This window comes from Doryrhamphus excisus, chromosome 8 (genome assembly GCF_030265055.1).
Source record: "Doryrhamphus excisus isolate RoL2022-K1 chromosome 8, RoL_Dexc_1.0, whole genome shotgun sequence".
Taxonomy (NCBI): Eukaryota; Metazoa; Chordata; class Actinopteri; order Syngnathiformes; family Syngnathidae; genus Doryrhamphus; species Doryrhamphus excisus.
The window spans coordinates 11,620,334-11,643,364 of record NC_080473.1 but is presented as its reverse complement, the minus strand read 5'-3'; the positions used below and the strand labels follow the sequence as shown (position 1 = coordinate 11,643,364).

The window sequence follows — 23,031 nt, the reverse complement described above, 5'->3', positions numbered from 1 at the left end:
GGGGGGGGGGGGGGGGCAAAATGCAAGCCACCACCTTTGGGAAGACAGCCAAGCAATTAAAGGAGTTGCTGTCCATCCATATGTGGCTAAAATGTTTTATTTTGTCGTTTAAACATTTACGCCACCTATTTATCTGATGCAGACCGTTTGTGGTGCCGAGGATTGATGACATGCCATGGGACTGTGCCACTGGAACATGAACAGAAAGTCAATTCTGCACAGCAGCACAAAGCACTACTGGCTTCCCTCCATAAAATACTGGTGCTGATGCTGAGAAAGGGAGGGGAGCAGCAGTGTGTGTGTGTGTGTGTGTGTGTGTGTGTGTGTGTGTGTGTGTAGGAGAAAGGGAGGAACTCCCTGCTAGGCTGCCCTGCTCCATCGTGAGTAGCATCAAGTTAGACATAGAAATACAAAGGCATTGCAGACAGTAAAGGAAGTGAGGACTTCAAAATAAAACAGGGTGTGGTAGATGATACAAAAAATGTCCCAAAAATCCAATTTCCAACTTTGCAAATAAAAAAGCAGAACGTGCTAAACGTTAAATTGTTACTGAAACTAATTCAAAGTCACAAACTATAATAATAAGAAAAACTAATGCTGTACTATAAAAAAAATGCTTCTATATGAATACAAATCCTGCTGAACAATAATTTTAAAAATAGCTATATAATTTTCTATAATGATATATAAGGTTTGTTTTTTTTATTTAATGAAAAAGTATTACTATTTTGTTTTGGTGCTTCTGCATTGTTATTCAATAATATAATATAATAATAATAATACACCAGAATAATTCTTCCATGTATACTTGGTTTAGAAAATGATTAGGATATAAACATGCATTCATTTTCTTCAACTCGATGCTCTTATTTTGTTTCATGACCGGAAACAGAAAGTGCTTAGTGTACGCCTTTTGACAGTGGTTGCAGCCAGTCTGTTACCAGCAGCAGAGTGCAGAGTGGAGGAGCAAGAAGGTGTGATGGAAGAGAGAAACTAAGTCTTATTATCAGAATAGGAGGAAAGAAAGACTTGAAGGAAGGAAGGAAGGATTGCATGGATCTCCTGTTGGGATCCGGGGCATCATCTCTGATCTTGGAGATGACTTGAATGGATGTGAATGAAGCAAAGTGATTGAAGAGGTGGAAGGAAAAAGACATTAACCGTTTTTCACTCACTAGAAAAAAACTTGTGTCCATGTGAAAATGGTCCACAAGCAAGATTAAACTCGCCAAAATTGGTGTTTTTGGGGTTGGAACGCAACAAAGAGCATGGCCATCAACACGGACGTAGACTTCCTCAAGTCCAACCTGGGAGAAGGCGGAGGAGGGGGCGCCCAGCTGGCCGACTTCCAGGAGACCGAGAAACTGCTGGCGGTGACCACCGAGCCCGGAGGACACGGGCTCAAGATGTCCTCCTCCTTCTCGGTCAACATGGACCACCAGGCCAAGGGTCTGGAGGGCGACCACAACGGCCACGGCATGAACGTGAGATCGGGCTCCGCCGGACAGCTGGTGGCCGCCGCGCCCCTCTCCCCGTCCAAAGTCAGCCTGAGCCGCTCCTCCACCGGCAACGCTACCGTGCAGGAGAGCCCCAAGCCCCGGGACTACCTGATCCTGGTCATCGTGTCCTGCTTCTTCCCCGTGTGGCCCGTCAGCATCGTGGCTCTGGTCTACTCCATCATGGTGAGTGACAGCTGAGCCCGCACATCTTCTCAGACGCGAACATGCCACATAAGCAACTTTACAAGTCGGGTATCTCTCAATGCATATATTGTACAAGTACACAATAATGCATATGTCTTCCGTAAAAGTACATTATGATTCCTTTATCTTACTGTAAAAGTACATTATGATAATGGAATTTTACTGTAAAAGTACACTATAATGACTGCATCACAGTGTAAAGGTACACTGATCTTAAGGTAAAAGATAATTGTACCTTACTGTAAAAGTATGCAAAGTACATCTCACTGTAAAAGTACAAAAAATGCATGCATCCTACTGCAAAAGTACACTGTGATGTAAAAATACACAAGAATGTATCATCACATAACTATAAAAGTAAAAGTACACTGATGAATACTGTATATCGTGGTATAAAAGTACACTATGGTGAATATATCCTAGTGTAAAAGTACACCATGATTCTACGGTAAATGTACACTGTGATAGTGTAAAAAGTACACCATGATTTCACAATAAAAGTACACTATGATGAATATATCCTAGTGTAAAAGTACACCATGATCTTACAGTAAAAGTACACTATGATGAATATATCCTAGTGTAAAAGTACACCATGATCTTACAGTAAAAGTACATTATGAAGAAGATATCCGAGTGTAAAAGTACACTATGATATTGTAAAAGTACACCATGATCTTACAGTAAAAGTACACTATGACAACTATATCCTAGTGTAAAAAGTACACGATCTTATACAACAAAAGTACACTATGATGAATATATCCTAGTGTAAAAAGTACACCATGATCTTACAGTAAATGTACACTATGGTGAATATATTCTAGTGTAAAAGTACACTATGATCTTACAGTAAAAGTACACTATGATCTTACAGTAAAAGTACACTATGCCAAATATATTCTAGTGTAAAAGTACTCCATGATCTTACAGTAAAAGTACACTATGACGAACATATCCTAGTGTAAAGGTACATCATGATCTTACAGTAAATGTACACTATGACAAATATATTCTAGTGTAAAAGTACACCATGATCTTACAGTAAAAGTACATTATGATGAATATCTAGTATAAAAGCACACTATATTACAGTAAAAATATGTGTATGTGCCCTACTGTAAAAAGTACATTATCATGAATATATTTTACTGTAAAAGTACACAGTAAAACAAGATTATTAAATAATAATTAGCATTCCGCTTCCTCTCTACTTTTATTTTTGGTTTTGAGTCAATGTTGAAATTCTTTACTGTACTTCCTCTTTGAGCGCCAGCGAAAACATCAGCTTTACAGATGCCACATCTGTTTAGCAAGGCGGCATCGTTGTAGTCACGTAGCTGACTTTCAAGCAGCAGGGGTAAAAATCATAAGTTTTTTTTTTTGTTTTTTTTTCCAATGTGTGGTGTACTATATACCGACATCCCCCATGCGTTACTTGATGTAGTACCGGGACTGACCTTTGAGAAGCAGCAATGTGCTGTTGACCAGCTAGATTACTGTAAACTAAAAATAATTAGCACTAGCTAGCCTATTGACAAATTCCATCACAGGGGAAATTTGATTTCGCTTTTCTTTGTTTCTGTTCTTTGATGATATGATGAAGGGCTGGGAGCATAAATTCATGGTAATGACCAGAAAATCTGGTGTGCTGGCTGCATTACATTACAAGCATCATCATCCAATAGAGAGAGAGTCTCAGGAACCCACTGACATTCAGAAGTCAGATGTTTCTTACAAGCTGAGTGTGTGTGTGTGTGAGAGAGAGAGAGAGAGAGAGAGAGTGATTGAGGCACTGACAGAGAGCCGCTGGATGGAAAGTGAAGGAGAAGGAAACAAGATCGGGCCAGTAACTCAATAGAAGGCGAGAGAAGTCAATTTAGTTTCTGTGCTGCTGAGGGCAGATTGCAGCAGTTTGCAGGCAGCCGAGTACAAGCAGCATTCCCTACAAGGGACAGACGGGCGGGCGGAGGAGGAACAGCAAATGGACCATGATGCAGTTCCTATCACAGGAATTGAATCAGATAACACAGTGGTGTCCGATCCAGTGAGGGAGAACACATGTTTACAACACTACAAATCAGTACATCTAAAAGTAACGTGATTAGCGTAAAAAAGGGGCTCCAATTGCAGGTAGCACTGAATGGTCGTGCAGGTGGAACACACTCACAGTGAGCATGAGTGCTCCATAGCATGAGTGCTCCATGCCACTCCCCAGCACATTTAGAAGAGATGGGTATGGGCAAGGTATGTTGGCTCATGCACATGCACATGGATGTAGAACATAGGAAGGTTTATCTTCTTTCTCTGTAATTCGCTACATCCTACCTACATACTCCATAGTGGAAAAAAACACAAGCCTGATCGGGCTTTACACAACCTAATATTAGAGCTTAATGGAAATGTAACCTGACAACATGACAGAAAGACCCCCCCAAAAAGAACACTGAGACATCTGTGTTACATCTACTGGCAGCGGGACCACCAGCAAACGGCAACCTTGCATTTTTTCAGGCGGCAGACAGATGCTCTCCGGTGGTGAAGCTAACACTGAAGATGTGCAGCCAATTACAGGATTAGTGAGGCGGGGGTGATAGGTTTTAACTGCCAAGTCCAGCCTATCCCAATAATGGCAAGGGCCGAGCTGCAGTGGGGCGTTATTGCACGCTCTGCAGATTTTGCCAGTGAAATATGGCTTCAGTGGATAGATGTGTGTGAGTGTGTGTGTGTGTGTGTGAGAGAGAGAGAGAGAGAGAGAGAGAGTCTGTCTGTGTGTGCAAGTGCAGGTGAATGAGTTCCGAGATATTTTGAGGGAACATGTAAGGCAGCCACCTGAAGGGGGCTTGCACGTGTATGGGTGCTAGAAAATATAAGTTATATTCATCCATTCATTTTCTACCGCTTATCCTCACGAGGGTCGCGGGGGTGCTGGAGCCTATCCCAGCTGTCTTTGGGCGAGAGGCGGGGTACAGCCAATCACAGGGCACATATAGACAAACAACCATTCACACCTATGGACAATAGGTATGTCACAATTAACCTAGCATGTTTTTGGAATGTGGGAGGAAACCGGAGTACCCGGAAAAAACCCACGCATGCACGGGGAGAACATGCAAACACCACACAGAGATGGCCGAGGGTGGAATCGAACTCTGGTCTCCTAGCTGTGAGGCCCGAGTGGTAACCACTCGTCCACCGTGCAGCTCATACCTATGGACAATTTGGAGTCGCCAATTAACCTAGCATGTTTTTGGGATGTGGGAGGAAACTGGAGTCCCCGGAGAAAACCCACGCATGCACGGGGAGAACATGCAAACTCCACACAGAGATGGCCGAGGGTGGAATTGAACTCAGGTCTCCTAGCTGTGAGGCTAACCACTCGTCCGCCGTGCAGCCATCCATCCCAACATATGCAAATACATATACAATTGTTACTTTAGTGGCTACTTTTTGGCTTATCCATCTGTTTTCGATGCCGCTTATCCTCACTAGGGTCGCGTCATATATTGTAATCCACTTTCACGTTCAGTTGCTTTTGTCGCCCATGATAACTTATAATGTACAATGATACAAGTTAAATGTAAGCTTATGTGCTTTCATCTAATTAAGATGTATTGCTGTCTGCACTTTGTTTCAACTTCTCAAATGAATCAGCCAAAGTTTCCCCGACAGAAACTTCCTTTCCCCACATTAGTGTGACAAATGTGCTTTGTAGTGTCAGATGCATTCTGTGGTTATTATGAGGACATTACATTAGGTTACTGTGAAACATGATCATCTAAACAAGCCTGCCTGACTCTTAAATTTGGTTGGTATGTTCCTACTGGAGTAAGGTTCCATCATAATTTACCATTAGGCTGACAATTAGCGGCCCACCCTGTACAGACCTTAATGTTATGTTGGGTTTTTTTTTATGGTAAAGTTGTGTGATTGTATGCATGGACCGCTTGGAAGGAATAGGGTGTGGGGTCAGATGGAGAATGGATAGTATCCGGGGAGCAAATGGTGTGAATGGAGCTGACTCAGTCCCATCAATGCACCACAGTAAACTCTAAGTCCAATTATAATTTATGAGCTCCAATGCATTTTATTGCTCCCAAGAATGAGAGCGGTGCCATCGTGCGTCGAGCAGATTTGATCATCAGACCACAGAGTGGTTTGCAATTTTAATGGAGGTTTTAATGTAACAACAGTGAGCCTGAAAGCCCTGCTTGTGGCCCCTAAAGGCTTCTCAACACCCAGCCAGAGAAAATACGATAACCAACTTTGGGTGTTCCTCCATGACTATATTTACAACGTTATCTGTTCTGTCCTTCAATAAACTGACGGCTGTTTTTTGTCCATGGAGTTTACTAACTTTCATAAACTATCTACACATTTAGACAGACATTTCCAATATATATATATATGCCAATTGATTTAAAATCAAAACAGACCAAGCAGAAACAAACTAGCCTTTTGCTGTGTTCCTTCCCACTAACCAGGCTGCTGCTGGACTTCAATTATTAATGACAAGAGAGAAGAGGAACATTTACTCACTTAGCCGCCTCCCCCTGCTGCAGCCACATGACCATGTGTGTGTGTGTGTGTGTGTGTGTGTGTGTGTGTGTGTGTGTGTGTGAGTGTGCGTGAGATGTGTCTAGATCAATACACACTCCTTTGGGACTGTCTTTGCACTGTTCATGTTGCACAACTGCAGGTGAGAGGTTCTGTGACTTTACAGAATGTCATATTTTTACTGCCCTACCTTCTTCCAAAATGCATCAATGGTTCTGGGCTATAATAATACAAATATTGTGAAATGAATACTTACATATATTGTTGGAGTAGAGGTGCCAAACTAGTCCCCTCCTGGCAACAAAAGACCCCCAAGGACACACATACACACACAACAGACAAAATATGGAAACTTCGCCAAAAATGTAGAATTGAAAAAAAAGCATTAAAAAAAAAAAGCATTTTGGAATATCGGTGAAATGTATCAAAACAACAAAGTAGTCAGGTTGTCGTTCTTCAAATGTTGTGGACTACTATGACCTGGATTCCAGAGACTCTCTCCAGACATATATAATGCATTTACTTTGATAATTCATCATTTCTTTTAAGCACCACGGACAGTTCCGTAGTCTTGCATAACAGGTGTAAGCACATTAATGGGAGGATTACTGGTTTTCACATTGGGTTATTTAACTAGACAAATAAAATAAAGCTATAAATCAATCAAATTTAATTACATAATATTTCACAACTATGTTTCCTGAACTTTTGTGATCATATATTGCTTGTTGTGGTAATACCTTGTGTTTTCATGTCTTACCAGTCCAGAAACAGTCTGCAAGCAGGGGACGTGGACGGGGCCAGGAGGCTTGGTCGACTGGCTCGTCTGCTCAGTATCGTTTCCATCGTGCTGGGTGTGGTCGCCATCATTGTCTACGTCTCACTTTCAGGTACAACAAGAGAAACAAAATAAATCATTTGGTGAGGCACAGTGGAAAATCTGTTACATGTGTAAAAATGAGGATAACACTGAATAAATAAATAAAAGATAAATTGTGTATTCTCATGGAAGTTCGGTGATGACTGATTACAGAATGCCAGTTGACACTTTTTAACTTCAACGATCACAAATGTAAACATATAAAAACAATACATTACGTAGTCACCGTCAACTTGAATGACACGTGAGAGAGTCGCTTGTGTGATGTCAGAAGTTGAATGTCATAGATCAAATTTTGATCTGTAGTTCTTCAGGCCAAGAGGAGATTCCACTGTGCATGACGGATAGTTCCCAATGATGTATATGTTGGCACTCACAGAGCAAGTGTTGAACAACAAATGATAGCTGTTGCATTATGACAGCAGGGTGATATATGACCACCTTACAAGCATGTTTTTGTCAACTCAGCACGTTTTTTAAAGCTTGCAACGGTATGCGCGTGTGTATGATATTTGATTTATCACTGAGTAAGTGCAATGGGCTGAATGCGCAGTTGTCTAAAAATAACCAATTTTTTTTTCTTTGACAGTTTTCCAGACCTGAGGGAAAACCAAAAACAGCCCAGTGAAGGGCAAAGCACGAATGCAACAAGAAGAAAAGCCCCTTACAAAAAATATATCCATAAAAGATGATTACTTCCTTTATTTCTGCCATATTGTAATTATGACATCATGACGTTCCGGAAGCAATAGGCAACCAATGAGATTGATACTGCATGCATAACAATCCACTAACATTTGCTTGAGCCCAAAAAATGAAAACATAAAAAAAAGACTAATGCAACACTGTCAAGACGAGAAAAGACAAGATACTTCAGAAAAATAGGGGCACGGGATCTGATTTTGGATTCAACTCCTAAATGAAGCTGATGATGGATGAGACTTTTTCTACATCAGTGATGGAACACTTTTTCCTGTTGGGACTTCAATATATGGACGGCAGCATATAATCCTCCTATATTCCTGCTGCATTCAAGTCATCGGAAACACGGACGCATTAGAGATGTACATTTTATAATGCGTTATGTCAAGTAGCGTCTGTTAAGATGACCAAGTTGCCTGCGAAGGGGGAAGTGGACGATAAACCTGAATGTGGACATTGAAAATTGATTGAGATTGAATGAAAAGTCAGTTTTTCCTGAATGGCTGATTTGTTAGCATCTCTATATTATTCTTGCTTTGTGCTTGCAAGGACACATGCACCATTGACTAGTTTTCACCTAAATTCTTTTCCAGCATACATGAGCTGCACCTAACATCATTTTCTTGCTCCACTTCTTCACCTTGTGCCCTTAATGTCTGTTTATGACCTTTTTACTTGTCTTATATCACCACTGCTTCATGTAATATTGTTACCATGGATGTACAACCATTTCACTGAATGTTTTTCTTATGTAGGTATGAAACCTATTCATAAGCGGGAAATATATACGCAATATGTATGCATGATGTATGTATTTTTTTTTTTTAATGAGTGGGTTTATAAGGTTTACCTTGATTTCAAAATTCCAATTCAAGAGATAAGTGTGTTTTACATTACTTGGGACACACAAACACACACATACAATACTAACATATGTACAACAAATAAAAGCACAGGGTCAGTCTTTGGTACACTCATATGCTTTCTCAACAGGAATAATTATATCAGATCCTTACAAATTCTATTTATGAAACTATGCAACCAATTCCAGAATGATAAGTTATGAAATACTGACTTTGTAGCTATGTTAACTCCTGAATAGACCAGACTCCATTGCAATGTATTCTTCATGAAAATATCCATAAATAGCCTTAATCCAAAGATCCACTTTTAGTGCAAAACTTATGATATACAAGTTTAAGCATTTCTAAGATCATATTGGTGTTGTTGTATTTGCACCAATGCAAATATTAATGCACCGGTAAAATATGTTAGTTCTTTTTTTTTTACATATATTACCTTTCCTCATGGTGTACTGATTGTGTCCGATTTCATCTTTGTGGTGTACATTTTGCATGTTTGGAATAAATGTTACCATGCATGGCTAATGTTCTCTGGCTTGGAGCTGTTGTGGTGCTGGTTTACCAGTGGTGTGACATTGGGGCCAGCAAGGCCTTCTCTGCTGGCCAAATCAGAAGCTGTGACCTAAGTATACAACTGAAATTCTTGTACTAATATAGTCCCAACAATCTATAATCTTCATTTTGCAGTGAGTCACTGCTTACAATGCATGTGTATGTTTGTCCAATCAAAATGTGTTTCCATTGCAATGTAAAAGCCCTGCCCAGGGCTTTCAGAAACAGTAGTGCTGGCCCATGTCATGTAAACGCAATTATCAGTGCACCTGTTTCTTTATCCAATCAGCTTTCAGATTGGCCTCACGGGTGTACAGTGAAATCAGCATTTTTCCATGCTCTGATTGGTTTATCTGCTTGTTCAGAATTCTGAAAGCGTATGCCTAACACTCAAAGTTACCAGTGCACTTGAAGGCATCATCACATGAACAGTGCAGTGCTTAATTGATTCTAGCCATGACACCCTCACTGCCTATTTAAATAAATAATACTATTTATTTATATTAAATAATAATAATAAATAATAATACTAGTATATGGTGGAATCATTGTTGCCAACTACTAACCATATAATAAGACGGTTATACAGGAAACAAATCATTAAGTATAGATTCTGTTCTTTTTGCCAAATTACAAGTTATAATTTATTGCCGTATTATACCCAGCAGCCATGAGAGCGATGTGTGTACTGCCGTCCTTTGTCACAATTAATTTATGGTCATCATCACATTTTTCCTCTTTGCCATCAGTGGTAAGGAATGGCAGTGATGGCGATGTGAATGTCTCTGCATGTGGGATTGACTAGTATCAGCCTAGGGTGTAACCTGCCTCTCACCCGAAGTCAATGAGGATAAGCTCCAGCTCACCCTACACAGTCAATGGGATAAATGGTATAGACAGTTGGAAAAATGGATGGAAAACTTCAGGGACACTCATAATTAAGAGTGCATAACAGATAGGCAGATGCAACAGTTGACCAATCAACAAATATATATACACTTCATGTGGTCCTGATTGATTTGTGTCATCTATGATGTGGCCCGAGGAACCCAGAACAGAATTTATGAAGTCTCTTTGAAAGTGACTGACCTTGCCATGTAACCTGTGACCTGGAGGATCTTCATCAACTCAGTGAACAGCTCCAAAAGAACAGCTGATACAGTATATGTGACACTGTGACGACGTTATCTGGTAGAGTGGAGACAACTGGTTATTCAAACGGCATAGAAATGCAGGAGATGATTTGTAAAAGGGAAAGAAAATATTAACAAAGGTTGTAAGGCACCTAAATGACTTCCTCTGACTGACAATGGATTCAGCGTGGAAGATGTTTTGAATGCGTCGTCTTCAATAAAATGTAGGAACATAAAAATACTTGGTATAATGAATTATGATTGCAACATCATACATTTTAGGTGATGGGTTTCACATAATGTTCAAAATAAGTGGATATGAATAATTTATTGAGTCACATTTAAAAGCCCAAAATGAGCTTTTCATCTTGCACCATCAATTAAAAAGGACCATTCAAATAAAAATAATCCCAATGTGAAAAAAAAAAGAACACAAAATCAATGTTTCCTCATCCATTTCTCAGTACAATGTCTCTTTGAGAGTGTTATTATAATATAAGTTTTTAAAATTAGTACTTTTGTTTCCCGTGTCTTGTTGCTGGGAATGATCCACCCAAAAGCCAGTAGTCCATCTGCCCCAAAGCTAGATACAAAGTTCAGTAGCTCCTGTTGGTGGAGTTTGGTGGTTGAAGTGAACCTACTGTCTTTGTGCTCAGGAGCCTCCAGGGTCCTCAACCACTGAGTCACTATCCTGGGAGGCCTACACTACAATGAACTGATCCGTCCTCTCTTTAATTATATTCAGTGAAATGCGTAGAGCAAGAGGAGAATGGTGCAGACGCCGATCACAGTGCCAAGGATGAGGGAGTCCCGTCTCTTCCGGAGGTTGATTCGCTGGATGAGATTGTTGATGGCTGGGAAACGGTCTTGGGGAGCAAGAATTAAGGACGATTTCGAATGATCACATTAAAAACAAAACAAAAGCATGATTTCAGTTTCACATACATCCAATCATCATTTGGGCAGTTTTTTTTAGCAAGGCAGCTCAGAGCATGTTATTCCTTGATGCTATGTTGATCATTAGTACATTGTACACGCTGTTTCTACTGACACCTAGTGGCCAGTAGACTACAGTTCATCAAAAATGTTTTTGCATTTTTGTACTTTTTCGTGCTTGAAAATGCTTAATTCAGGCCAAGACTATGTAACATTTGCTTAAATGTGCATGTATTTTAACTGACAATGGGAAGTAGATAATCACAAAACAGCTATCATGAATTCATTAATAATTTTTTGAAACCCAATAGAGTGAGGGAGCAATTTTTGAACTGCACGACTGTACTCCAACTAACAAAAAAATGCAAAGGTGATTCAAGCACTTGGAATTGGGAGTTGAATATGTTAATTCAGCCCCAGATTTTAAAAAAATATATGGAACTTGAGTCTCTACAGCATAAAAAGGATACTAGCAAGCGTGTTGACTCGGCTCTGTATGGACTTCAGCATGCCCCTTTGGGATGTCATATTCTCCTTGGTCGCCATGGCAATACTACCAAGAGAAGTGCAAAAAAAACATGAATTACTGTTAATCAAATAAAATTCATTTTAGTTTATTTAGAAGCCAAAAGACAAAGACTTAGTCTTACAACATTAAGCACATGAAGTAATCACTACAGCTGTTTTGAATGCAAAGTGGACAGACAGTCAGCACTGAACACAGGGGACCAACTTCCACCCCAGTGAAGCGGCCTCCCCCAGGAAGGATTAAAACAAAGTCAAAGTAATCTTTACAGCGTTCAAGAGCAGCATGTCAAAAAAAGTGGCAGTAACACCTGTGTCGTGTTGTGTTATGCAAGGTTGTGTATCTTCCTGAGGGTAGCAGCTGCTGAGGGGGACAGTAAAGTCCCCCAGGCAATGTGAAGGAGGGGAGGGATCAGGTTTTCCTCAGTCAGGTAGTGACACTTGCTGACAGCAGCAACTTCCAACAGGATTTCTTTCAGTATGGACTGCCTCATTGAAATTGGAGCTGAAGAATGCTTTGATGGAATCAGTTACCACTTTGTTTTCAATGGGTACCGAAATCAATACGTTCAATTTAAATTGCCATAATATATTATTGTGAACTAAAGGTTGGAAGGAATATGAACCGGTAAAAAGAAAAGTAACAAACATGTAAAAATCATTAAATTTTTAAGTGATTTTTGTAGAGATCTGTACAAAATGCAAAGTGCACTTTAACTTCCAACTGCAACATCTTCCAGCAACATGACCTATCAAACTATGTAGCCAAAAGGAATCAAATATTGATAGCTAGGGAGAGATACAGTATATAGTTAAATTCTTAAAAAAATGATGTGCAGTGTGTGTGTGCGCTAGCAGTTTGCTATTTCAGTGACAAAAGCCACTAATCAAGACTGCTGTAGAACCGAGTCCCATAGGAGCCATCACTTCCAAGCTCCAATGTATTTGTAATTTGGGCAGGCCTGAGGGGAGGAGAAAGGAACGAGGACTGGGGGAGAAATTTATGATACCGCTACAAAAGTGAAATGACAGGAGCTATTTATTGTATCAAGATACAAGTAACATTCATTTTCAGCATAGACAACATAAGGGGACCTGCATTTTGAGCACTTTGATGGTGGATGTGTATAAAAGCTTCCTGGCTCAGGATCCAGGATTCAGTTGATTTCCAAAAAATAAATAACAGAGCTTGAACAATAATATAGGATTTGAGAGTTAATAGCATTGTGCTTAGGTTTAAAATGTACCTGCATTGTTTTGAGACTCTGTTAAATGAAAAAAGTGTGTTTATCCAGTCCTGCCATTGTAGTTTTCTATGGTCAACTCAATATTGTGTATAATAAAGCTGTTTATACAAAAGCTAAGCCGTTTACTGCATCAAAAATGAACCAACTGTTACCTTAATGCTGGGGTACCAAACCATGAGGATACCCTACTATTACGCCCCTACTTGTAGGTTTGAAATACTGATGGACTCATCACTTACCTTATTGTGTCATCCATCAGTCTGTCCGAACTACAAATGGAAGAGAAGACGTGTTAGTCATCAACAATAAGCAGTTAGTTAGTTAGGGAGTTATTTGTTTCCAGAGAAAATGGCAATCCATGCATGTCCAAAAAAAGACCCAACTTTTGTGTTTCCAACAGTGGGATTTGCCATTTTAGGTTGCTCAAAACAGTCTATAACCTAATTGGAATCTATTTAGGTCAAGTAAAACCAACATTGCACATATTGTATTACGTGGATGATCAGTAATTTGCATTTAACAACTCCTCGATGTCATGCTTAATGTGCAGTTCCTGTTACGCGTCTAATGTGATTTTGAGTGTAATTAAAGGCTGGAGACCTCTCCCATTTCTAAGTAACGACATTATTTCTGTCCTACACCAAACATCTTTAACTTTTGACTTAAAAATTAAGAAGTCACTGTTGTACTGTTAATGTATGAAAATAAAGAACTGGCTAAACAGTTGTCTGTTTTGGAAGTCTATTAACATCATGGTTGGTTCCATGTTGATTTTTGAAATGGTCCCGCGGGTTGGATGAAGTAGCAGTCTGGCCCGAACGTGGAACTTGACACCTATGACATAGCTGAACGTTTGCAATTACGACATTAAAGCCAACGTCAGTCATCCATCTTAGGGGGCGATTGTGCAACATATTCAAAACGCTGGAAAACACGAATGTCCTCTTTTTGACAGGAAGTAGGACCACCATCATTAAGCTGTTCCGCCAGGAACCTTTAATGGACCTACCTCTTCTTCGCTCTGGTTTATTCATGAACACTAAGCTTTACAGGCAAGAGATGGAAAAACAGATACAAAGGACGGAAGCCATAGATGAGAATCACAGATTAAGGTACAAGGATAGACAGCACTTAGACTCAGTCTAATAAGTAAACACCACCACTATTGAAGTAAATGAGCGTGGGTGAATCTTACATATACTTTTCTCTACATACACGTGAGACTGTTGTTCAGGCTAATACAATATGTTAGATATCATCTCTTCAGGCATTAGTTCCTGTATAATGGCATTAACAGGATCAATCAAGTGTAAATCAATCCGCATCTTCAATTTCCTATTTCCTCTCCCCTCTATGGTCTGGGGAAGCCCTATAAGACTGGATGTGGTTCAATTACATCATTTTATTATCAGAACTCTGATACATTGTACTGGCACAAGAGTTTGGCCAATGGAAAAACTGTTGTATCATGAGCAGAGGTTATAATACTTTTTTATGTGGTAGATTTGGCTGGGAAAACTTTACAGACATACACAAGGAAATATGAATTCGGTTAGTAGACAGAATATCAATTTTGTTATTATTTCCAGCGCCCCAAAACAATATTTTGAAAGAGTATCCAGTGGATCCCCACACATTCATGGTCAGAAATACACAGCAGACTTTTTCCGCCCTCCAAAAATAGGTTGTTTTTCTGTAAAAAGTTCTTAAAACATGATAATTCACAGAATATACAGCTTGCACATTGACAGCTTGCAATTTTTACATGTTTATGAATTTATGCTTCACTGAACTTGGTCAAGTGTTGAGTTTTCGCATTTTGTTCAGTGGTCCTTGAAAGCATCACAGCTGTGTGCTGTGACTGGCTACACCGTGACTCTGTTCATCAATCATCTGTCATTACTCGGGGTGTCACAAGACACTCGGGTTACGAGACAAAACGATACAAGAGATGATATTTTAACATTATTTTTCAAAAAGGTACATTGAAAAAAATATAAAAAATATATATATGACACTATTTATGTTACCTTGCATTGTGCCTCACAAGATAAAGAAACTGAAGGAGTGACAAAAGGGCTCACTCCGTTCTTGCCGTTGTTCTATGTAACAAACATGCCAAGGTGCTGAAACAAATACAGTGAGCTCTCTTCTTGCCTGTTTGGAGGTGGGAGACGAGGAGAACAGACACGCATACACATGACTAACTATCACGTTCATTTTCATTTATGGTGTGATAAATGCATTCATTATCACTCCAGGCTTAGTTTTTTTTCTGATTGAAAAACCTTGTTTTAGTCTTGCAAGATCTAGTTTAATTCATCTGTGGTGAGTATTACACATTTTACACTTGAAATGTCTTTAAGACGTGTCTGAGGCATATTTAGGTCTTGGATTGTCTTGCGAGTGAACAACGACAATTGAAGAGAGAAGGGGAGGGTTCTGGAGCTGCATCTAATCAAATAAATACAACCATAAAATTTATTGCAAATGTTTATCGAAGCTAGGAGAAAGGCTTGGAGAGGGCAAGGAGCGAGCAATTAAGCTACTTTTAGTCTCGTCTTTACCAGAAATGGAAAGGAAAAGTCCTGAGGGATTTGTGGCATTAACAAAACAAAGCATAGACTTACTCTACATAGGACAACTAAAGCTATACATGGTGGGAACTTACTTTCTCAGGTGCTCGTGTTCCTTCAGAAACAGCTCTGTTCTTCTGTTGTTGACTCCAGAGCCACTTTTGTACATCCTATAACAGAAGCAGACATATTAGACACATTTCTGTCATTAAAAAAAAGTAAAGACAAAGTCATTGCATGTCCTCTGAGTCAAAGACATTGAACAGATGTTTGAATCCCCAAACATCTCAAACAAGAGACTACCCAAGGACACATTAAGTTGACTGTGTGTGTGTGTGTGTCACTACTGAGAGTCGTTTCCTGTTGCCACTGCATGATGCTGTGAATAATTAAAGAAAGTGGCATGTGGATCTATTCCGTGTGGGGTCACTATTATACACAAGAAGTTTTGTGAAGATTTGACCTTGTGGAGCTTCTATTACAAATCCTCAAGTGTTCATGCCGGATAAAAAAGATCATATGTACTAGACAGCGGACACCTACAGCTTTATCTTACATTATCATTGTGACCTTTTCTTTTAACATCACTTAAACCATTCCTGACAAAAAAAAAAAGAAGCCCTGGCATAACTGCTGCGTCGACCGGTTTCTATCAGATAGCAATCGGCGCCAATACCACTGCACTTCCTTGCATCTTCTTTTACAGTAAAAGGCTTCGAGTGGTTCACTGGTGACGCTTTAATGTGAAGCAGCAAGCAAGACCAAACGTCCACTTGCATTAGCAAAAAAAGGAGCGGATTGAAAGAGATGCATTTCTAATGACATTCCAATGGCAGTGTGGCACTAGTCCTTCAAATACTCACTGAGGGGAAGTCTCATGAGATTTGCTGAAACAGTGGGATGACGCTTTGCAGGCTGAAGCAATATGTCGATATAATCGACAACTTCAATTATAAAGATTAGTCGACAGAAATTTTTAATCGTCAATGTGTCACTTCATAAAATTTTAATTGACAGAACGCCATGGAGTCTTATTTATAAGAAAGCGAGAAGCAGAGTTACCAGAGATAAAAAAAAGTAGTGGCAAGATTTTAACGAACATAAGCAAATCAGGTCAGTGACATGTAACTTTGCAAAGTTGAACTCGGGTTTGATGGCAGCATAACAGCTTTGCATGAAAACGTGTTAAATAATAATAATAGTATTAATAAAAGTATTTTACAGAAACGTATTTCACAAAACCACCACTAGCAACTATTATATAGTTCTGGCAGCTGATGGAGATACTCACAAATACGGTGTTTTAATTGGTTGTTTGGGTACAAACTTTTAACAGGGGATGCAGGACAACACAGAGAATGTTGTTATAAAACAAAAAAGTCAAAATCCTCATAAAGTGTAGATATGGGATTTTTTTTTATCATGCAGAGATAAAATTGTTAACAAGTCTGTGCCAAGCATAAAGAATGACCTCAGACCAAAACCGTTCAAATGTGCATTATCATCAGGGAAGGCATCACAGTAATCTGATTGGATCTCGCTAAGTGCTGTAATGGTCACCACATATTTTATATCGCTTTTTGCTGAGAAAGTTAGACACGTGTTTGGCTCGACATACATACTTTAAATCTTTGATATTAACACACAAGTGCTCTGTAAAAGAAAGTAGACGTGGATAAAAAAGGAATGATGGACAGAAAAGTGCAGTTTTTCTGTGTGCACAACGGTACATCTCTGTTAACAAGATCACCCTGGTTTATATTCCCCTCATTATAATAATCCAAAGAATTTAAAACTCATAAATAATAAATATGAGGCACAAAGGAGCAGAGCCTTTAAATCAAATAGACACTGATTTTGCATATTACCCGTGAGCAGAAGATTAATACGCTTGAATTTTTTTCTTTTTATTATTGTCCTCCAAGAAAAAAATGCAAATCCATGAAAATAGTTACTACCACCATCGTGGATTAACATAAGGGGGGGCTTACAATGGTGCAAATATTGTGAATGACGAACAGCGAACCAGACACACCCATTTCCAGCATCTAACTCATCCATTAAAAGCTGATAGGCACTGCACTCTGATTGGTTTATGGTCATTTAAAGCAGGCCTACCCGCCTGCCAAATTAGAGCAAGACAAAAAGCAAGCAGAGAAAAAGGTGGATTGGACGTGTGGCAAAAAAACAATTCTTTAAGTGGATACTGTACAGCAGGGGTCTCAAACTCTATTTACTAGGGGGCCACGAGAGCTAGGGTCTGGGCGAGACTGGGCCGCATCAGGTTTTCCAAAAAAAAAAACGCATTTATTAAAAACAGAAAAATTAATAAACTTTGCTTTGGTTTCGATTTTCTACAATAAAAGCTCTGATAAAACATTCCACTGTTCTCAAATATCTTAATTTTTATTTTTCTGCACAAAATAAGATGAAAAATAAATAAACAAATCAAGAATAAAGAAAATCAATCAATCAGTAATAAATATAATAATAATAATAATAAAACGGCAAATAATAAAAACTTAAGAAACCACATATAGTTGGTGGGTAGACAAATTATTTTTTTCAGATTAAAATGAACAAAGCATTATTAGAGCCCTGTAGACATGACAAAACATGACTATAGTCACATTTATACTCTTTTTATTTACAACATATTGCGCAACTGCAGGGTCTTGAGACACATGCTAACTCGCAAACTAGAGAGCTAGCGACCTAAACGGTAGCCTTCAAGTTATTTCCTTTAAACTTAAATAGCCAAAAACGTACCACTTCCACACGGATAGGGAGGATAACTATTAACAGTTATTTAACCTTTAACATGAACATTAATCAAACGTAATATTTTTTTCTGGGTGCATGATACCACACAGCATCCATATCAAACTTGCGCGGGCCGCACTAACATTAAACTTTCACACGGGCCGCGTGTGTGAGACCCCTGCTGTACAGCAATTGCATCCATTTCATTCCCAGCAAACCACCCAAAAAAGGTACTACTATTGTAGTGCACTCACTGTAGTTGGGACATCCAACAAGCGGGGCTGAAGCAAGGCTTCCTAAAAAGGGCACCGATGCTGCCATTTAGACAGCAGCTACCCAGAATTCAGCTCTGCTTCATGTCGCTCTTATGAATGGAACAGCACGTGATTGATTTTGCTATTACAATCAGCCGTTGTCAGATGCGAAATACTGATGCAGTGTTTGCTAAACTGTCCAGCCGCTAGAATAAATGACACTGTGGCTGTTTTCTAAATCAATATTAGGGTGAACTGCTCTGATACCTAAAAGAAAGATTCCTGTGAAATGCATCTCTATTGCCATGATTTCTACTGCCCCCTGTCGAACTAAATAATAACTGCAGCAATAAAATTAAATACTGTCAATGCTGCCGCAGGAGTCCACATTTCTCACTCTTAATGTACCAGGCAGATGGTTTGAATATTTTGGTTGAGTTTTACTTAGTACATGAGCGGAAGACAACCTTAAGAGAGCTCTACACAATCCTACACCGCCGCAAACTGAAACCACAATAATAAAAAATGCAGAATGATCATTACGTTAAAATGCCAGAGCTCATCTGATTGTGTCAGCGTCCCTATAGTTACCGCCAGTGCGCTTATAGGGTTTGTTTGTTAGCATCAGCCCACTACATTAGTCATCATTAGGCGGGAACACAAGCTCTTTTGTCTGCATTACATTCATAAGCACTGACCTTATTAGCGGACTCAGTGGTACACCTCAGTAATGTCATTTAATGAGAATATCGAAGCGTTGTATGTAGTGCTGACCTCGTGAGACGCCGTTAACGACAAGGTAGATTCTGATTGCTTGTGTGTATTGACCACCCATTAGCATGGACCGTGCGCTGATCAACAGTTTAATTACTTGTGTTGCAAAGAGTGAGTCGACGTTACAATTTGGAATTATTTTGCATTAAGCCAGAGCAGGCGTGTCAAGCGGCTGCAGGAAGTCTGCATACTAAATGGATGGAAGCAATCGATAGGAATCCCGCAGTGTTCGCCGTATGTTCGCCACTGTGCCTTCCAGATCAATAAGCCATTACAAAGCAAATGACAAGAGTCATGGTCTGAGGGAACTCTCCAAACCATCACATTTCAATACACTCACTCACAACTGAGGCAATCTGGAGAGAGGACACGTTCTCAATACAAGGCCAGACTGAGTTGTGGGTTTCAGCGGGGGAAACATTCGTCAGGTGCACGCCTCCAGCAAGTAACATATGCAAGCACGAAGCAGCATCGGGGAGGATGGTTAACTCACTTGGACATGTATGATATTTCCATCATTTCGACAAAAAGGCGGTGGAATTTTTACTTACTCGATGTCTTTTCTGACAGATCCTAAAAGGTCTTCTCTTTCCCGAATGGCTAAGAAGTTTCCTTTGGTTTTATGGAATTCATGTGTGTAATCCTGTGTTGGGAAAATGAAGAGACATGGAATAAACATGAGTGAAAATTCAAGCATTGAATACATCCCACTTTACAAATGTCAAGGCCCTTGATTTGTGAATTTAATAGGCTGACAAACCTGTAGGATATCTCTGTGCCTCTGGAGTGTGTGCATTAGCGCAGCATTCAGGGACGCAGTGCCTGGGGCGTTGGTGTACTCCACCATCTTGTCATTTATTGCTGTCAGCTGACAAAAAAAATTATAGATGAACAGATATGTAGTAATGTACCAATGCACATGCTAAAGAACCATACAGAAAAAATTTGCATCATGTAGCAGCAGATGTGCATTTTATACTAGCATCCCTATGCTTAAAAATGCTAAATTCTGATACAGCTACCGAACTTTCACATAGTAAAAAAAGCTTGGGCAGAAATAACATGCTTATGAATAGTTGGGACTATGTAATGTATGACTGTGTATGATATGAATGTACTGTATTATACATAGCCTGGTATATTACATCCCGCACACACATGTAGTAAGCTACACGTACAGTCACGTAACATGACATCATGTCACATGCAATTACATTGCTAATGTGGCGTTGTCCGTACGGCTAGCAAGTGTCTCTCATGTAAATTTTTACGAGCTCCTACAGTTTGTTTTTTCTTACTTTATGCTTTTTTTGTTTCATTTTTCCACGCTAATTTTATATTTTTTTCCTTACAGTGTGCAGTTCAAGGGTCAATAAAAAATGCAGTCCACAAATGGCCCATGGGCCGCACTTTTTTCACCATCAAGCAGGCTTCCACAGTGGACTCTTATGATGACGAGTTGATGTGAACAAAGAATAGTTGCACAAGACTTGTATAATTATATACTGATGTGCCAAGATTACTCTCATTTTGTTCACTTTGTATGGACTTATTTCAGAAGCAAAGCAAACATTTACACACCGGTGGTGCCTTTTTATTTTTTCTACTCGCAAAGTCCAATTTCTAGGCACATATGCAAGTGAATTAGTCACACTGTACAGCTCTGTCATGAGAAAAAAGCATAATGCGTGTAGGGGTTGTGTCCTCAATAGCCCAGTTTAATCTGTTAAAGTTAATCTATGAGATTTTTCCCATGGAACGCTTCCAACTTGCCATGTTTTTTTTTTTTTTTACATTACATTACTTTAATTATCATTTTCTAGCCTTCTACTTACCACAAATAATTCACTTACTTTAGCCAGCAGCTGCTCCATCTCCACCGACATGGTGTCAAACATCCTGTCCTGGGTAGAATTGTTGAGTAACGGTGTAGTATCAGATCTGGTAAAAGAAAGGTAAGACTAATAAAGAAAAATTGTAACTTTTATAACCTGTGATAGTTATAATAAATCAGTTCTTCTGTAAGCACTCAATTAAATAACACTGTTACTTTTTTAGTAGATCCCATGTGAAATAATACAAACAAAATGCTATTGGATTCTAAATGTGGATTCTACCAAACTAGGACTGGCAAATAAAATACAGTAGAACTGCGGTAAAGTGATGTTAAATGTTCATTTTTACATCCGTACATCCATTTTGTAAACCACTTAGCGTCACTGGGGTTGCGCTGCAGACATTTTACATTTAAAACTGTAATAGTAAAACTATAATAAAGTGATTTGTATTAACATTTTGGAGTATCTAGAACAAATTAACTGGATTGACATTATTTCTTATGGAAAAATATTTGGAAAGAGAAGGTTCTGAAAGGTTTGGAAGGGAGTAATGACACTAACCAAGGTTCCTCTTTGAACCATTATATTCAAAACAGGAAACACAACACCAAAATAAGAGCAAAAGAAAGGAAACGACATGACTACTAAGGAAAACTAAAACTAAAGTCCAACTTATCATGCTTCACACCTCAGGTTGAGTCAAAGGCATAATTTTACCATCTTTTTCTAGAACTTGAATTTGTCTTATTTTGGACAAATAGTGTGTATTTGTAAAATGCCATTTATTGCACATTTATTGCACAACATTAGTTTGAGGCCGACATCGGTTTTGAGGACAATGTCCATATGGGAGCGAGTATCAAGCATCTCTACACATTAAACAAAAATCCTTTGTCTATATTATAAATATAATGTTATCCCCATCATCCATTGAACATCTCTGATCAGATCGCCCGTTAATTAACACCTACTGGGACTTTGTATTCACACAACATTTCCTTGTTGAATATTCAGGGCCAAACACAGGGCCAACACTAGGCCATCATCCAAATCAGAGAAGCATCATCTTACGTGTCTCCTCGTCGTCCATCCCTGCAGCTGGTGTAGCTGGTGCACAGTTTGCTGAACGATACCAACTTTAGGTCCAGTTCGTTCTCCAACTGCCTGGCCTGTTTTCGTAGATCTGAAACACAAGACACCTACCGTTTGAAACTCGAAGATACTTCAACTAGTGAAGACAACTAATAAGGTGTTGTTTTTATAAAACACGTGCTATATGTTAGCTGATAGTCCGAATATCAAATCTGTTGATGCCAGAGTCTTTTATTCATTGACAGAAAAGAAACACGTTCAAGTTTTTTAGCGATTCGATTGCTAGCTTGTGGGCAGCAGGTATTGGAGACACGTAAGTACGACACGTTAACACGCTAACACACAAAAATAAATGTTAATACAATCGTGGGAGCGTTGATGGACTGTATACTTGAGTTTAAAGTCAAAATCAAACATCTTACCTTCCCAGTAGTTACTGCTTCCCATTCCTGCCATCTTTGTTTTTCTGAGACGTCACCAACTTCCGGATTTGTCATCAGAAGACAATTAAATAACTTATGCCGCCCTCTATCGACCATGTGTGGTAACACAGCCCTCCACTGAAAAATGTACTTTCTTATTGTAGTCAGAAAACAGTTTACTCAATATTTTTAATTTTGATGTTAATGATTTCGG

At 39.2% G+C, this 23,031-nt stretch overlaps 2 protein-coding genes across 3 annotated transcripts; one reads left to right on the top strand and one right to left on the bottom strand.

Annotated features, from left to right (window-relative positions):
• The first annotated feature begins 51 nt into the window (after positions 1 to 51).
• Positions 52 to 9,230, top strand: trarg1a (trafficking regulator of GLUT4 (SLC2A4) 1a). Of its 2 annotated transcripts, XM_058080078.1 has the most exons (3): positions 52 to 1,682; positions 7,024 to 7,150; positions 7,730 to 9,230. In XM_058080078.1, exons 1-3 carry the CDS (start codon positions 1,269 to 1,271, stop codon positions 7,741 to 7,743), a joined length of 555 nt encoding a protein of 184 aa, XP_057936061.1. In that variant the 5' UTR covers positions 52 to 1,268; the 3' UTR covers positions 7,744 to 9,230. The 2 variants fall into 2 exon arrangements, with proteins under 2 accessions (XP_057936061.1, XP_057936060.1); XM_058080077.1 differs by lacking the exon at positions 7,730 to 9,230 and having other exon boundaries at positions 7,024 to 7,173.
• A 1,473-nt stretch (positions 9,231 to 10,703) lies between these two features.
• gosr1 (golgi SNAP receptor complex member 1) lies at positions 10,704 to 22,932 on the bottom strand. The gene is made up of 9 exons (XM_058080076.1): positions 22,818 to 22,932; positions 22,375 to 22,486; positions 21,319 to 21,406; positions 20,226 to 20,333; positions 20,017 to 20,108; positions 15,770 to 15,844; positions 13,338 to 13,367; positions 11,797 to 11,879; positions 10,704 to 11,256 (listed from the first exon to the last, which is right to left on the bottom strand). Exons 1-9 carry the CDS (start codon positions 22,849 to 22,851, stop codon positions 11,132 to 11,134), a joined length of 747 nt encoding a protein of 248 aa, XP_057936059.1. The 5' UTR covers positions 22,852 to 22,932; the 3' UTR covers positions 10,704 to 11,131.
• Between the last annotated feature and the right edge of the window lie 99 nt (positions 22,933 to 23,031).

Bases quoted from the DNA above. Each gene is read 5' to 3' on its own strand.
- trarg1a (XM_058080077.1), top strand. From the start codon at position 1,269: ATGGCCATCAACACGGACGTAGACTTCCTCAAGTCCAACCTGGGAGAA. The intron at 1,683-7,023 runs GTGAGTGACAGC...ATGTCTTACCAG, and splicing joins CTCTGGTCTACTCCATCATG to TCCAGAAACAGTCTGCAAGC.
- gosr1 (XM_058080076.1), bottom strand. From the start codon at position 22,851: ATGGCAGGAATGGGAAGCAGTAACTACTGGGAAG. The intron at 20,109-20,225 runs GTTTGTCAGCCT...TTCCCAACACAG, and splicing joins GGCACAGAGATATCCTACAG to GATTACACACATGAATTCCA. The intron at 15,845-20,016 runs GTAAGTAAAAAT...CTTCTGTTATAG, and splicing joins TCTGTCAGAAAAGACATCGA to GATGTACAAAAGTGGCTCTG.